The 13741-nt window shown below is 44.4% G+C and overlaps 1 protein-coding gene across 7 annotated transcripts in view; it reads right to left on the reverse strand.

Moving 5' to 3' along the window:
* Positions 1-1217: 1217 nt before the first annotated feature.
* F8 (coagulation factor VIII) overlaps positions 1218-13741 on the reverse strand; it is a 79754-nt gene continuing 67230 nt past the window's right edge. For all 7 annotated transcript variants that reach the window (XM_053374721.1, XM_053374720.1, XM_053374725.1 and 4 more), the window contains 6 exons: positions 12198-12283; positions 9147-9302; positions 6201-6345; positions 5414-5562; positions 3221-3397; positions 1218-2408 (listed from right to left, as the gene is read on the reverse strand). In XM_053374721.1, coding sequence (XP_053230696.1) covers positions 2253-2408; positions 3221-3397; positions 5414-5562; positions 6201-6345; positions 9147-9302; positions 12198-12283 — 869 coding nt within the window. In that variant the 3' untranslated portion in view covers positions 1218-2252. The remainder of the gene's footprint in view (positions 2409-3220; positions 3398-5413; positions 5563-6200; positions 6346-9146; positions 9303-12197; positions 12284-13741) is intronic.

Below are 13741 nucleotides of genomic sequence, written 5' to 3' on the forward strand. Positions count from 1 at the left end.
GATTGGCAGCCTGTGCCCTGTTCCATTATGCAGTGTTGTACAGTCAGCTGTTTCACCAGGTAGCAGCCAAGGCTCCAGCGGGGGCTTTAGCACTCACAAAACCTAGATGTCATGGATGCAAGGTATCCCTGCGACCACAATCTGCTGTTCCTTCTCAAATGCCCAAGGACCACTTGTGTCCTAATGATAGTACTGTGGCCCTAAAGTCAACTTCAGAGGCCCTATTCTCTGCCCTATGACCTGTTATGATCTGATTGGCTGGTAACAAGGGCAGGGCCTTTTCAGTGCTGGCACCATGGTTGTAGAACTCCCTACTAGGGAAATCTGTCAAGCCACCTTTTACACACGCTGCGAAAACCATTTTAAGCTTAAGCCTTATCGCCTCTATGCCAGCTCTTAGATTCTCTTTTAAAAAAATTTATGCAGGTATACTTGATGGTCATATCCACACCATACAGTTATAGCAAAGAATCATGGGAACTGTAGTTTGCCCCCTCATGGAGCTAGAATTCCCAGCACCCTGAACAAACTACAATTCCCAGGGGGCAAACTACTTTGTGGGAAACCATGTGCTTTAAATGACTGGTGTGTGTATATGACCAAAGTTGTTCCTTTTCTGACTGCTTTTCTTGCTAGTACAACACACAACGTTGGACAGGTCTTTTGAAAGGTGGTGTGCAAATCAAGAAAAAAAATCAAATAATAAATCAAACATGTTTTGCCTCTCCAGTTATTTGAGATCCCAGGAGTTTATAGAAAATAACTATAAACTGCAGAAGGAGGCCTCCCTCCCTAATTAATTATTACCTGCTATTAATGCTGACTGTGCTTGCAGCTAGGACTTTTAATGCTGGGAAAGCTCAGGAATCAGTCAAGGGAGGAAAACAAGAGGAGAAAGTACAGATCTTAACAAGACAAGTGGTCTTTAATCATGAGGTACTGTTCTCTGACTACAGATACGCACAGGTAGAAATCTGAAAACAAAAAGGCATAAAAATGCTTGACACACTCACATTCTGTAACAACATCCAAAAGGATCTGAAATGTATGTATTCTCCTGATGGAAAACAATGGTTAAGATTGTGGAATTGGCTCTTACACAGCACAAAGAAGGAAGTGACTTGATAGGTTTATCAACTGTCCACCTTCATGTGATGGATGGTTTGAAACGGAATTAAGTAAATAATTGGAGACACCTGATTGCACAACAGTGGACTAGACTGACCTTTGGTATAATCCAGCAGGGCTCTTCTTATATTCTTATGTAACAAATTCTAATTCAGGGGTGGAGAACCTGTGGCCCTCCAGATGTTGCTGGACTACAACTCTCATCATTCCTGACCATTAGCTGGGAGTGATATGAATTAAAGTACAACAGCATCAGGGGTTGGGCGGGGGTGGGGGGCTATCCCTGTTCTACTGACTATATCTATTTCTGTCTATTTAGGACTCATTCACATTTTATATTTCAATGGATTTTTATATTTTTCTCATAACACTGATGCTAGAAAATATTTCCTTATTTTACTCACCTTAATTCTATGCATGTGTGGACCAAAATAGGATGCACATACTTCTGTGGGCCTTACTTCCAAGTAACTGTGATTAAAATTACAGCAAGCAAACCAAATAATATGGCATTGATTACATGATTTAAATTCACATGTCTAGTTTTTTAAAATTTCAAAAGCAGCCATGGGGCCCCCAGTGAAGACCATGCTCATTATGGGACATCTCACTCTCTCAGAATCGCCATTCATTCCAGGTGAGAAGTTGCCTCTGGCATCATAAGAAGCTTTCATCATTGGGTGAATAAGAGCTCTTTTTTGAGGGCTGCAGCACTGCAGCATGGAGAACCATCATTTTACCTCCTCCTCGTGTGCCATAGATCCAATCCTGATCTCCCGGCCCACACTCATAAACAACTGCTTTTTTTAAAAAACAACAACAACAACTAGACACATTAATTGCAAACACATAGTTAATATTACCCCTAGTTTAGCCCTAAGAACCACGATGCAGGTACGTATTGCAAGAAACAATATGTTTCCAGTAATCGGTGCAGAAGCATGAGCCTTACAATGATTTTTGTTTCTTACGCTACAAAAACATTATCAAAAATATATGGGTGACAGAAATCACTTTGCTCAAATGTCACTGATATAAGCTTGTTCCAGCTGGCATGGCGTGGGTGGCTTGCACAAGGGCTGCTGAAAGTTCGCTGCATTGGCAAAAGTGCAGGTGCATCCAGGCTAGGCCATCTGCTGGGTGTCGCAGCCCAAAAACTCCATTCTCAGTGCAATGTGGTTATTCCAGCGAACAGGGTGTATCCTCAAATATTGAGCAAATAGTGGAGGGTCTAGGAGGTTCACCACTGGGCTGAAATGATCTTGGTTTCCCTGGAAAATCTGAAAAGAAGGTGGGTAGGATAATTAATTCTTCCTTTGACCTCTAAAGCTGCTTGAAAAAGACAGTAAGTTACAGGGGCTGGGTCAGGCCTTTATTGCCACATAGCAGCCTTGGACCCTTGTGGGACCCATTAGGGAAAGGTAAAGGACCCTGGATGGTTAAGTCCAGTCAAAAGCGACTATGGGGTTGCGGCACACATCTCACTTTTCAGGCTGAGAGAGCCGGCATTTGTCTACAGACAGCTTTCCAGGTCATGTGGCCAGCATGACTAAACCGCTTCTGGCGCAACGGAACACCGTGAAGGAAACCAGAACGCATGGAAACGCCGATTACCTTTCCACCGCAGCGGTACCTATCTACTTGCATTGGCATGCTTTCAAACTGCTAGGTTGGCAGGAGCTGGGACAGAGCAACAGGAGCTCACCTTGTTATGGGGATTCAAACTGCCAGCCTTCTGATCGGCAAGCCCAAGAGGTTCAGTGGTTTAGACCACAGTACCACCCACCCATTAATGACACCTGCCCAGGCATCTCCTTCTAAAAAACTTTGGATGTCCAGGAACTACCCACATATATTGTTGGCTTACACTGGAGAGACAGCCATCTTAATTTTCCACAATGCTTTTCTTCCCTTTTCCTCAAAGCATGTTTAGAGTGCCATATAGTTTGAGTTAAACAAGGAAATAAAATTGCCTCCCTGCCACCTACCCACCTGGAAGACATATAACATTCAAGTGAAAAAAACAAGGGAGCCGTCACTGGCTAGAATAAAGAGGCACCAGTGACACCCCAGAAGTGTAGGCCTTATTTACCTTCTCTTTCCCGCCTTGTAGGACAGAGGCCCAGTGCTTGCCATCCAGGCTGCTCGAAAGAGAAAATTCCTTCACAAACATTTTGGTGAAGGCAGACTTTGCACCTTGAGTCATCAACCCAGTCACCCGCATGGTCTTACGAAAGTTCACCTGAAGCCACTCCGCTGAGCTGTCAACCTGTGGAAAAGACAGTGAGGCCTTCAAGTGCCTGCTCTTATGGCTGCTCTGGGACACTTCTTTAAACCTCTCTGGTTTTTCCCATTTTAACTTCAGTGTTCTTCAGCGCATTGCCCAACAAAAGATAGTAGGGTCAAAGGCCTGTGTCAAAGTGGTGCGTCTTCAAGCATACAAAATACTGTACAATGTAAGTACAACACATCTTTGTGGGGAAGGAATTCAACAACTTAGGGGGCTGCCACAGAGAAGGCCCACTCCCAGGCCATGAGCCCATGAACCTTTTGAGGCTGGTGGAGCTAACTAAAGGGCCCCCTCTGCTGAGTTTAAAACTAAAGAGAATCTGTAGAGAAGGAGGAGTCTTTCAGTATTGGTGACCTAAGTTATTTAAACATGAGTGTAAGCACCTAAAATTGGACCCGAAAATTAACCGGCAACCTGTTCAGCTATTTTGAAACAGGGGTCATATGAGTTCTATAGGAAACCCCAGTCGGTAATCTGGCCACTGCATTTTGGATGCTATATTCAAGGGAAAGACCCACATAGGGTGCATTGCAGTAATCCAATTGGGAAGTAACCAAAGCATGGAATACCATAGCAAATTTGTTTCTGTCCAAAAGGTGTCATAGCTGGCAAAATACATTCCTAGTCACTTGAGCCTCCAGTGACAGTGTTGAATCCAGGAGCACCCCCAAGCTACAGACCTGCCCCTTCCAGGAGAGTGCTGCCCTGTCCAAGGCAGGACATCTCCCTGCCTCGTGGACTCAAGGACTCACAACACCTCTTTCTTTTCAGGGTTCAGCTTCAATCTACTGGCCCACATGGAGTCCATTATTGCCTCCAGGTACTAGTCTAATACCTCAACCACCTCCAGACTCTTTTGGGAGGTAGTGGACGCTTCTTCATTGGAGGTTTTTAAGCAGAGGTTGGCTGGCTACCTGTCATGGATGCTTTAGTTGAGATTCCTGCATTGCAGGGAGATGGACAAGATGACACTCAGGGTCCCTTCCAACTCTATGATTCTCCTGATTCAGATCGAAAAGAGAGGCAGAGCTGGGTGTTATCTACATATTGGTGACACCTCACTCCAAATATCCTGATGACAGCTCCTAGCAGCTTTATATAAATGTTAAATAGCATGGGGGACATTAAAAAAAAAAGCCCTCCACAGCTTGTGGTCACAGCTTCTGCAGGACCACCTTCTCCCATATGTATATACCCTGAGAGATGGGCAAATATGCCCATTTTGATTTCCATATTTCCAGTCTTCACTTCTCCAAGTTTCCACATCAGTTTATGATTTTTTAAAAATCGAAATGTCCCCTAGAAATCAGTTTCTCCTAATATACACTTTTGTATGCACTTTGGCTAATGTACACATTTTTGCAAGAAATTTTCCCTATTATATTACATTTTTATATGCCATCATATTTATTTTTAGGCAAACTTTCCCCTAAAATAAGCATTTATGTATGCATTGTTTGGCTGGAGAACTGCATCACAAAATTCGGAAAAATGTGACTTTAGAAGGATAGCTGTGTTTCAGTAAGTGTATTGGTTAACAGAGTGTGAATCTGGTAGGTTTTTGTTTAAATGAAAGCAAAATCAGATTTCTCTCCCACCTCTGATTTCTATACACACACACGTTCAGGGATACCTTCCAGGCACTCAAGCAGGGCACAGGGCACAGCTGGGAAGGGAAGGAGCTGGGAGGTGGGATTTAAACAGGACTGCACTGCACATAGTCCACCACAGACAATGCTTCACACCATAATGCTTCATACCATCTCCAACTCAATGCTTTGCAATAGTCAGTTCACCCATTCACCTGCTAATCATACAATGCTGAGTAACAATCTAGAGCAGGAATGAGGAATTTGTGGCCTTCCAGATGTTGTTGGACTACAACTCCCATCATCCCTGACCACTGGCCATGCTGGCTGGAGCTGGTATGACACCAGGAGAGCCACAGGTTCACCAGCTCTGCCTTAGACCCTTCCTGCCCATACACAAAATTACCTTTGGTCTCCAAGCATTGACTCTCCCATTCAAGTTAAGCCGGGCCAGAAAGGGGGACCAAGTGTAAAGCACATTGCTGATGTAGGAAGAAGCTGAGACCTGCTCATTGGTGATAGCATTGCTTTCCATTCCTAGTGGCATAGAGCAGCCTAGGAGAGAAAAGTGGAGAAACAACATGACCCTCACTTGCCCTCAAGAGCCCTCTCCTTCCCACCCTGCCAAGGGAGGCCCTCAGTTCCTGAAGTGGCCCTGGTCACACCTTCAAGTTTACATATACCGTGACAGATATAAATGCTCTTTGATCATTTGCCATGCACTGACATGGTTGTAAGAAACCTTATGTTGATTTCCAACACTTCTAGTGGGTTAGAAACTGAGTCCTATGATGAATGGTTGAAAGAGATGGGCATGTTAACCCTGGACAAGAAATAATTAAGGGGAGGCATGACAGATGGAGCAGACCTGTTCTCTGATGCTCCAGAGGACAGAAGGAAAACCAATGGGTGGAAACAGAAGAGAAACAGATTTCAGATAAACATTAAGAGAAAGGGAAAGAGCTGTACAACAGTGGAACAGACCACCTCAGGAGGTGGTGAGCTCTCCTTCACTGGAGATATTTAAGCAGAGGTTGGACAGCCATCTCTCAGGGACGCTAGAGTTGCATCTTATATGGCAGATTCTTCACTAGGCAAGGGGGGGTGAAATAGAGGACCTCCAAGGTCCCTTCCACCTCTGCAATCCTATGGATTCTATGAATGTGAAGGATGAGAGGGCCTCACTGCCATACTGTTCAGGTCGCATCCGATGAGCTCCATGCGCAATGTGTTGCGGATGCTGAAGTGTGTCGGGTGGAGACGGATATAGCGGGCTACAATGGGAGGGTTAAGGCTGTTGTCTCTCACACCTGCTGCATCCACGTTCCCAAAGAATATCTGCAGGCAAGGAGAGTAAAACACAGATCAGGGGCTATGCAAAGCCTGCATGGAATCCATACTCTAGCACTGAAGGCAAGCTTTCCATATAAAAACAAAGAGAAGTTTTAGGAAGTCATGAGGTCAATAACACACACCCTTTAAAAATATTAATTTAACTGCAATAGCAAGGGAAGGGCCATAGTTCAGCAGCAGAGCACAAGCTTCTCATACAAAAGGTCCTAAACTTAATATCTGGCATTGCTAAATATGTTTGAGAAAGACCCCAAGAGAGTGGCTGCCAGTCAGTGTAGACAATATTGAGCTAAATGGACTAATGCTCTGACTCAGTGTAAGGCAGCTTTCTATATTTCACCTTTTTACTCTCTATACCTAGTTTTGAGGCATCTTACATAGGTGGTGTGTGCTAAAAAAAATAAAATTCTATGCCAAGATAATCCAAATTATTTGCTAAGAAAAGCTGAATTCCTTCTAAAAGTATGCCTGTTCAGTACACTTGAATATTTCCCATTTGGCCCAACTTATTCCAATTTTGCTAGTTGTAGAGAGGGGCAAAAAGCATTGATGCCCTGCTCCTGGTCACAGGTTTCTGAGAGAGTTCACCAGGAATTCCCTGCACATTTAAACATAGCCTATCACTAAAGTCTTAAGGACTACAAACTTGGTGAGGTGTTTTGCTTTGCATTAAAGTTAAAGCTGAGGTTCTAAGGATGCTGAATCCTTCATAATAATACCACTGATGTTTGCACTTGTCTGGTACAAAGCGTGACCTGTGGAGTCTATGAAGCTCTGAGCATGGTTAAAAATACCTGGGTGCTTGACAATAACTGCAGTACCCTCTACATGTCTTCTCAGAGGTAAGTTCTGCTCAGCTTAAGAGAGCTTACTGCCTGAAAAGCGACTATGAAATTGCAGTCTAAAATTGTACATTTTTAAACTGCCTAAAGGATAGTATGCATTAACAAAATAAAGAAGTTAATATTCAATAGCTTTCTGGCATATGTCCTCACAAGTAAGTTCTGCAGCTTCACGTGATTTCTTGAATGTATGAGGTGCCAATCCTAAATCTATTTTTTTAAAAAGATATTTATTCAATTTTCCAATTTTTTATACAAAAAACAAACAAACAAACAAACAAAGAGATTAAAAAAAACACATATCCTAAATCTAAATCCTTTTACTAGGGAGTAAGTCTACTTGACCTCAATGAGAGTGACTGCTGAGTAAACATTAGATCGCACCACACATAGTGTGGGATAAGCAGCTTCATTTAATAAACATGCATAAGTCTAATTAATGCATGAATAATACCATAGAGTAAGATGTCCTGCCAGGCTTAACCAATTTTGTAACCGTAGTCTACACGAGAAACTCAGTGTGTGAGGAGGCTAACCTCTAATCTAGGAACTTTCACTACTTTGAAACTAAGCCAACTTTTACTGCCTGTGTATTTTTTTCTTAATGCTGTATGTGAAAGCACATGAATCTTGGGAGAGTTTGTAAGTAAACCAATTTTAACTTACCAAACATATGGCCTTTTTCTACGATGAGGAAGAGGGAAACTTTGGAAAGAAACCTTTTTAAGGGGACAATTTTGGAACTTACTTTGAAGGGCATGTTTTAAAAGTCTAGCAGCCTTTAATTTCGGCACTTTACTTTGCTGCACATTTTATGACTTTAAATCTCTGCTGGGATTCTCTCACCAAAGAGCACTTGCCCCAAACCTGGGTTTTGGAATCCAGGAACCCTCCTTTCTGTTATACCTATTTTTCCCTTGAACCAACACTACAACTCATTACCCTCAACTCAAAGCTTTGCAAGTCATCTCATCCATTCTTCTGTTAATTATAAAATATTAAGCAATCAACTAGAGCAGGGCTAGTGAACGTGCAGCCTTTCAGATGTTGTTGGACTACAGTTCCCTTCATCCCTGACCACTGGCCATGCTGGCTGGGAGATGGAATCTAACACCTGAAGGGCTACCAGGTCCCCCCTCTCATCAATAAGAACCTGTACTTAACTTTAGTAATAATTTGGGAAGGTCATGTACATTCACCTCATTCTATGTTTTGCATTGGGTGGAGATTCCCAGGGTCAAAGGGCTTGTATTTTTTTTTTTTACTGGTTGTTTCTCTTCATGGTTTCTGACAGTGCAATCCTGCATATGTCTATTCAGAAGTAAGACACACTGAATTCAATGAAGTTTGCTTCCAAGTAATTGAAGTAAGGATTACAGCATAAGTTCTGCTTCTGCTTCTATTGTTCCAAAGTCCTAAATGTTAGCAAAGGCACTTAAATAAGGCAGTTGGAGTTCAGAGAGAAAAATCCTGATAACACTTTACTAAGGAAATGGAGTAAAACTGCATATAATTTGAGGAGAAAGGTGAAACAGAGTTGTTTTGTCTTTCTTATTTCAGGCATTGTACATCACAGAGGGACATTCACCTAAACATACAGAAGAGAAATCCCTCAGGACTATACAGCAAATCAGGGCACATGATACCTCAGTAAAGTTCATGCCACTCTGACTGGTTGCTAAGCAACACAAACACCACCCTTTAGGTAGCTTACACCAAAAATTGAACAAACCTGTGAGCTACATACTGAATAATCTCTGCTATTCCACTTCCAATCCAAAGTGAAAAAATACATGTTTGCTATTGTATGTGCAATGGCAAAGTCTGCATATGGGCGGGGGGGAATCAAGGTGAAATTTTGCTTTCCTTTGTGCCTTCTTCCTTTCCACTTTCTTTGCTCTCTGTCTTCTGGTTAGAGGAAGATTAGGGAGAAAAAGCACTCACCATCTTGGAGCTGGTGGCATTGCCTTTATAACACTTCCATTTCTCTCCATCACTACTGTAGAATATCTCAAACTGGGAGATGTAGAGGCTGGAGAACTTCTGCCGGGCTCCTTGTGTCTTTATCCCATGGATGATCTGTTGTCGTAGCAGGTCTACCTGGACAATAGAAAGCAGGAATTCACACCAAGTGAGACAATTGATTTTTGGAAGCTATGAGGGCCAGAGATAGCAGAGGGAGAGGGAGAGAGGTTGCTTCTCAGGGCAAATGATACTAAGCTTGAGAGAGCAAAGGTTTTGCGTTCAGAAAGTTCCAGGTTCAATCCTTTACCAATGGAGGCTTGTCCATTAGGGCAAACAAGGCACTACACCACCAACTTCAGTCCCAATTCAATAAAGACTTTATGATAGATCAGACACAAACAGTGAGGATTGGACATGTAACATCTAATTCCTTAAAAATCAGCACTGGCACACCAGTCCTTACCTGTATTCATTGTATACATATGATTGTGTATCATCTGACCCGTCTACTGCAATTATTAAGTTTGCAGATGACACTACCATAATGGGTTTAATAACAGGTGGAGACGAATCAGTGTATAGAGAGGAGGTCCAAAAAATATCTACATGGTGCCCAGGGAACAACTTGCACCTTAATATCAGCAAGACAAAGGAGATGGTGTTGGACTTTCGGAGGAAGAGAGGAGAACTAGCTCCGCTGTGCATCGGGGAGGGCTGTGTGGAGAGAGTCTCTTCCTTTAAATTCCTAGGAGTTTATCTCAGTAAAGACCTTACTTGGAAAATAAATACAACCCAGGTGGTTAAGAAAGCCCAACAGAGACTCCATCTCCTCACAGTATTGTGGAAGAACGATCTCAATCAACATTTGATGATCTCTTTCTATCTGTCAACAATAGAAAGTGTCCTTTCATACTGCATCAGGTGTGGTACGCTGGTTTGACATCATCTGATAGGAAGTGTCTACAGAGGGTGGTGAAATACAGCACAATATATTATGGGCTGTCCCATGAATCCGCTGGATGAATAGCAGAAGAACATTGCCTCAGGAGAGTGAGGAAAATTCTCAGGGATGATTCACACCCTGGCCGGCACTTTCTTGATGTCCTGCCCTCAGGCAAAAGATATAGAAGCATGATTAGTCGCACCAACAGGGTAAAGAACAGCTTCTATCTGTGGACTGTTAGGCTGCTGAATGAAAATATAACAACAGGGCAACTGACTTTCGGGTTTGGTGGGTGTGCGTCAGTAAATGAGGTGAATGAAGACTAAAAGAGCTGAGTGGGGGGTGCTCGTGTAATATCACTGTATACAAGTTGTACAAGTGACAATAAAGTATTTCAATTTCAATTCCTCCTACACCTACCTTCTTTGTTATGACTACCCAGCGGGTGGCCCTGCCCATCTGCTTCCTTCTCAGTCTCAGTGTTGCCCCTTGTAAAACTCAAGAGGGCAAACATTAGAATTATCTGGCTCTACTGTCATTGGCTCTAGCACTGCCTAATGTTGGTCTTCCTGCTTTCCTCCCCACCAGCCCCAGAGAGGACCAGCCACCACTGTCCTTGGTATCTTCATATAGGGCTAGGAAAGATCCATGTTCAAGAAGAGAAGGCTGCCACTAATTTATATGTATATGTATATGTGTATGTATGTGTATATGTATATGTATATTGTGTGTGTGTGTCTCCCGCCTCTCCTTTTAAGGGGCACAGGGCAGTAAATTTCTGGGATTAAAAAAATCTATCTGTCTGTCTGTCTGTCTGTCTATCTACAACACACACACCTAAAAACAAACTGCTTCACCCTGCCTATCCACAGGCAGCTCTTGTTCCTGTGGAGACATGAAGGGCTCACTGGTCACTACCTCATGACTGCTCATAGCCCATGGTTGTTCCTTCCTAGCCAGCGCATTGGGACTGGAAGGGCAGGAGGCAGGTTGCCCCACAGTAGCTGGAGCCAGAAAGCCAATGACAGGCAGAACCAACTACCGGTAATACTAGTTCTGTCCTTCTTCTCCTCCTCCCTACTGAGTTCTACATGGGCAGCCCTGAGACTGAGGCAGAGGCAGTGCCCTATTTGCCCTAATGTACCTGCCTCCACTGCCAGCCACGAAAAGGGGTTAAAAACATGGAAGGAGGCACAGCAGGGCTCCCTCCTGAGGCAATTGTGGCAAGGGCAGAAGAGCTGCTTCTTTGCACTTGCCCTCTCCAGGCATTTAGACTTTCAGGTGCAGGGGGCAAGTCACGCTGAGCATACAGAGCAAAAGGTCTGAAGGGAGAGAGGGAGGCTTCACATCTATATAGGCTCCATGCGATCTGGAACCCTGAGCAACTGGGGTATCAGTTTTCTTGGAAGCTTTGGCATGCAAAGGCTACATCCAGGCTTTTGCTCTGAATGTGCCAATGCCAGAGGAAAGGCTCAGAGGGCAGCCCCAGTCTCTTCACTCACGCATTCTCCAGAAATTTAAGTATAAAAACCTTACTCTGTTGAAGAGCTGTCTGTGAGTGAGTAGAATGCATAAAGATAGATAAGCTCACTAAGTCCACTCTCTCCCCGCTGCTGCTGCTGCTGCTGCTGCCACCACCATCACTATCCCCCTTCCACAGTTAGTAAGCAACAATCACCATAAAGGAGTCTCCTGTACTCATGCAGGCTTCCTGTGTGATGCAGAACCCTGGAAAACCAGAGTTCTATCTCACCTAGGAGCATCCACAAGCATGGTTGGCTCTTCACTGCAAATGCTCATCCTCCAACTTGTGGAGTTATGGCACTTGCCCTCACTCATATGTTCTGCTAATTTGTGAGAATATAGCTCCTGAGTAGGGTTAGGCAGTAGTCTTAATCAAGTGTTAACACTTCCGTAGAAGGCATGAGAAAGGAGCCTGAATACGGCTCCTCTCTGGAATTAAAAACCTTTAGTGTCACCGTTGCCTGAGGCAGAGGCTAGTTTGAGGATTCTGCACCCCTCTGAGACTGGTGTTAGTGCTATTCACCTGCAAGATCTACGCCCCCCCCCCGATTAATAAATCCTACCTGGATCCAAGCGTTCTTTTCTGCAGTACTCCAGGCATTGATCGAACCAGACTTGTCAAGCCTGGCCAGGCTGGGGACCCATTGACCTTGGACAGGAAAAGTGAAGGAAGGAGGAATAGGACTAGATTAGAAAACGGGCATTGTTGGGAAGGGAGCAACAGTATCTCTCTCAACAACAGGTTTTTTCCAGTTGCCCTAGAAGCCATACTTCAGGGATGTCCAACTTCCAAGAGACTGCGATCTACTCCCACTATAAAAACGCTGGCAGTGATCTACCCATTGGATTGACCAAAACTGCTGAGCTTTTTGGGGAGAAACACCAACATTTGTTCAGCTTCTTCAGGAGAGGCTTCAGCAAAGTTGTTGAGCTTTTTGTTCAGCATGGTTTGGCTGAAATGGTTTCATGAACCAAATTAGGCCAGGAGGCCAGAGGTTGCCTACCACTGACTGAGGCCCATCTGAACTATACAAGTAAAGCAGTTATCATGCCACTTTGAACAGCCATGGCTTCCCCCAAAGAATCTTGGGAAGTGTAGCTTGTTAAGGGTGCTGAGAGTTGTTAGGAGACCCTTATTCCCCTCACAAAGTTACAATTCTGAATGGGAGTAGTGGTCTCCTAACACCAATGGAAAGTTCCCAGGATTCTTTGGGTGAAGAATCAGATCGGATACTCCCTGCCGATGTAGACAGATTCCTTCAAGCTGGAAGGCCCACCACTTGCCCCCTTGACCCATGCCCGTCCTGGCTGATTAGAGCATGTCCAGACGAGGTGCGGGCTCCCCTGGGTGAGATCATCAATCAGTCCCTTGGCACAGGGACTTTCCCAGGGGAGTTGAAGGAAGCAGTGGTGTGTCCATTCTTAAAGAAAACATCTCTAGATCCTTTAGATCTATCTAATTATCGCCCGGTTTCGAATCTTCTGTACCTGAGTAAGGTGATTGAGAGAGCAGTTGCCAAACAGCTTGGTAGGTTTCTGGATGAAACATCGACTCTGGACCAATTTCAGTCCAGCTTTCACCCTGGTTACGGGACAGAGACAGCTTGGGTCGCCCTAACAAATGATCTCTATAGACAGCTGGATCGAGGCGGGTCAGGACTGCTGATTCTCTTAGATCTGTCAGCAGCCTTCAACATGGTCGACCACGAACTTTTAGACCACCGCCTTGGCAACGTGGGGATTCAGGGCACAGTCCGACAATGGCTGCGTTCCTTTATCTCAGGTCGGGGACAGAGGGTGATGCTAGGGAGGGAGTTGTCGCCGCGGCACTCCTTGGTGTGTAGAGTCCCGCAACGCAATCCTTTCCCCAATGCTTTTCAATATCTTTATGCGCCCCCTTGCCCAGATTGTCTGGAGCTTTGGGCTGGGTTGTCATCAATATTCTGATGACACACAGCTTTATCTGTTGATGGACAGCTGCCCTGCCTCGGCATCGGACACAATGACCAGATGCTTGGAAGCCTTGGCTGGATGGCTGCGTGGGAGCCGGTTGAAGTTAAAGCCTTCGAAGTCAGAGGTCCTCTGGCTGGGTTGGGATGACATGGGG

Source organism: Podarcis raffonei, chromosome Z, assembly GCF_027172205.1.
Source record: "Podarcis raffonei isolate rPodRaf1 chromosome Z, rPodRaf1.pri, whole genome shotgun sequence".
Classification (NCBI taxonomy): Eukaryota; Metazoa; Chordata; class Lepidosauria; order Squamata; family Lacertidae; genus Podarcis; species Podarcis raffonei.